We start from the raw sequence: 3,305 nt of genomic DNA, 5'->3' as shown, positions 1-3,305 counted from the left end.
ACAATCCACTGTGTGCTGAACAGGCCCCCTTCCTGGTGAGCATGGAAACATGTATATATATATCTTTGGTTTCAAGCAACATACTTGGGGTCTTATGCCTTTGGAAGGGTGGCTTAGAGGAGTGAGAGAGAAATGGACTAGAGTCCTAGATAAATGATGTTCACGCAAGGCTCTCTTCTGGAGACACCTGGGAGCCAGACTTTCTTCCCTCGACTTCCCCACGCCCCCCGCTTGAGGGAAGAGGGGCCTGCAAGGTTTCAGCACCTGGGGCTGATGTCGAGCTGCTGCAGCATGTCCTGCAGGGACCCCTGCAGCCGGCTCAGGGCCACCACTTCTGTGGAGTAGAGCGAGGCTTCCAGGACACCACCCAGGCTCTCCAAGGTCTCCAGGCCACGAGCCCTGGGCAAGGGGCAACTCTCTGATGAAGCCAGCAGGTGGAGAAGGTCCCGGAGGTTCTCCAGGTCATTGGCTATTTGGATCACACTTCTAGAAGACAGACTGGTGAGGATCTGCTGGTAGATTGCCAATGTCTGGTCCATCTTGGACAAACTCAGGACAGGGTGTAGCCCAGGAATGAAGTCCAAACCAGTGACCCTCTGCTTGGAGGGGACCAATTGCTGTACGGGAGGAAAAGGGAGAGCAAGTGCTCAGCAAGGGAGGAGAGAGAGCAGTTCTCCAAAATTCGTTCTCCTTTTCCAAGAAGGTGGACGTTCATTCTCTTGGTGGTCTCCTTTCCCCCTTCAGACCCCTATTTGCTGTGCCCAGGTGACTGTCGAGTTTCTCAGCCAGTCTCCTGGATCCCTGTCTTCCTGCCCTTCCCAACCACCCTTCGCTGCACTCCTAGACCAACTTACTCAAGTCATTTTACTTGCTATTCCCCAAGGCACCCAAGGTCCTCCCCCTCAAATCCCAAACCATCCTCATTCCCATCCACCCTCAGCACACTTCTCCCTCCCAGTCCAGTTCCATTTGCTCAGTTCTCCATGCAGTCCCACCTCCTTAGGGATCAAGGCTGTAGTCCCCCAATGAATGCCCCATCTTACTCCTCTGCTCCAACAACTCTGGTTACCAGGAGGGGCTCTCCCCTGCCTGCCTGCCTGAGGACTGAGTCCCTGCACTGCACAAGCTGCGATACATGCGCAGCCTTGCTGAAGACCTGCTCTAAAAGCAAGGAGACTTAAGGGTTCTTCTCTCTGACATGCTCAAAACCCTGTCTAGCTGCGAGCCATCCCTGCTTCTTGTCACCTACCCCCTCCTTGGCTGCCCAGCGCCACTGGTAGACATCCACAGTGGCCAAAACATCTGGAAGTCTCCAGATTGCCTCATGCATGATGACCAAGCAGACTTTTAAGGCCAGGGGCCACAAAAAAGAAAAAAAAAACCTGCAAGACTTTACTGAGGGCACACTCTGCTCCAGCTCTGTGAAGGGCGTGTGTGTTTTACCTCTTTTATCTAATTTAAGTCTCATAACCACCTTTCAAAGACTGTATTATAACCCCACTATCTAGACAAAACCAAAGCTTAAGGACATTAAGAAATGAGCTCAAGATCTCACAGACTGAACAGAGGCATGAAGATTCATGTGCAGTCTCCCCAGTTTCAATGCAGACCCCATTTGGGAAAGGGCTGCAGGTCTAGGCCCGCTGACCCCAGAGAAGAGAGCCAGAGGAGTGTCAACAGCTGTTTGCTATGTAGAGAGGGTGATTTGTGAAAGACGGCAGACCCTGCTCGACCACGTGGCCTTGAAAGGCAGTGGTGGGGGGACGAGCCACATGGCCAGAGTTCAGCTAACACTGGGAAGAATGGCCTAATGACAGCGCCTTCCAGAGATGGGAGGAGCCCAAGGGGTGCTGTTGGCTTGGTCATCTGCCCACGGGATGCAAAACCTTCACGGCCTCCTTGGTCCTCAACAGGATAACTCAAGGAAACAAAGTCAGGGAAGAAGGAAGCGAGGGCCGTGGGGACAGAGGGGAGAGAAAGAGAAGAGGCAGAATTGTTTGTGGACCTTACTTGGGGTTGGATGTGCCTCAACTAACCTCAGAGGCCTGGGTTCCCCTTGGTGGAGTGAAAATAAGCATGTGTGGCCTCATGACGGCAGAAAATCACCATGATTTTTAATGAAAATACCTGGCAGACCTATATGCTTTTAGGGTGGTTTAAAATTCACATCATTCGCACCTGGATACCAGCAGGTAGATGGGCCAAAAGAACCATCAGGAAGGTAAGGAACCCAGAGCTCTCAAATCCCCAGTTTCCATTATGTGCCTGGCATTCAGAAGGTGCTCAGTAAGTGTTCCTTCAACTAGCTGGTTCCAGTCCCACCAGAAGCCAGCGCTGGGCTGGGATTATCCAAGGTAGGACATCCTCGAGTTCCCCCACCCCACCCCCAGACCTTTCCTACCGTATGTGAAATATCATTGATCCTGGTGACGATTGTCTTGATGAGGGTTTTGGTGTCATCTTGGACTTTTTGGATGGGCACGGCTTGAATGTAGGAGAGATAGGGCCAGAGCCACAGGAGCTGGCACAGGGGTCCACAGTGCATTTTCCTTCCCAGGACGTACTTCTCGGGCCTGAAAACAGAAGGAATCAGACACTGCAAGAGACTGGTATCTCAGAAGATACCCACATGTGCTGATATAAACTGTATTACCAGATGTGGAAAAAATGAGGTTTGCTTTCTACCCTGGCTACCTTCTCCTCAAAGTCAAAGATAATTCATTATCTAGAAAGGTATTAATGAAATGCATTCCCTTGGGAAGAGGCAAGGCCTGATCAATGAAACCATGGTGAAGTGTTGTAAACCACAGAGCGGTAAGCCAGGGCATGTCAAATGGAAATTGTAATGATGTGGACTTTATTGCATGCTTCAGGGAAAAGGTCTGGTTTGAATCCAGTCATTTAGTAGCTGCAAGACAGTCATATCACATAGCAGCAACCCCCCCACCTTCATTACCCATGATATACCAATCTCCAGGCTTTCATGAGGACCAAATTAGATAATGCAGGTGGAAGAGCTTTAAAAGGTGTTGTGAAATGCACTCTATTAGTACCCTATTATTAGAGATTATGTTACTTGTCCTCCCATTGTGCTCTCACAGCAGCCTGTTTGTATCTCCATGACAGCATTTATCATTTGCTTTATTACTTCCTTTGTCTCCCATTGGGAACAGCCTGAATTCAACCAACAATTATTGAGGGTCTAATAATATGTCAGACGCAAAGCCAGGCACCAAGGACATAATAGTGAACAACACATATGCTCTACCTTCAAATAGCTCACAATTTAATAGGAGACACAAACA

At 49.8% G+C, this 3,305-nt stretch overlaps 1 protein-coding gene across 1 annotated transcript; it reads right to left on the bottom strand.

The window, feature by feature from the left end:
• Nucleotides 1-257: 257 nt before the first annotated feature.
• Nucleotides 258-2,545, bottom strand: LEP (leptin). The gene is made up of 2 exons (XM_004466467.1): nucleotides 2,402-2,545; nucleotides 258-617 (listed from the first exon to the last, which is right to left on the bottom strand). The coding sequence occupies exons 1-2, from the start codon at nucleotides 2,543-2,545 to the stop codon at nucleotides 258-260; spliced, it is 504 nt and encodes a 167-aa protein (XP_004466524.1).
• Between the last annotated feature and the right edge of the window lie 760 nt (nucleotides 2,546-3,305).

This window comes from Dasypus novemcinctus, chromosome 5 (assembly GCF_030445035.2).
Source record: "Dasypus novemcinctus isolate mDasNov1 chromosome 5, mDasNov1.1.hap2, whole genome shotgun sequence".
Lineage (NCBI taxonomy): Eukaryota > Metazoa > Chordata > Mammalia > Cingulata > Dasypodidae > Dasypus > Dasypus novemcinctus.
The sequence above is the reverse complement of the archived record's forward strand: the minus strand, read 5'-3'. Positions and strand labels throughout refer to the sequence as shown.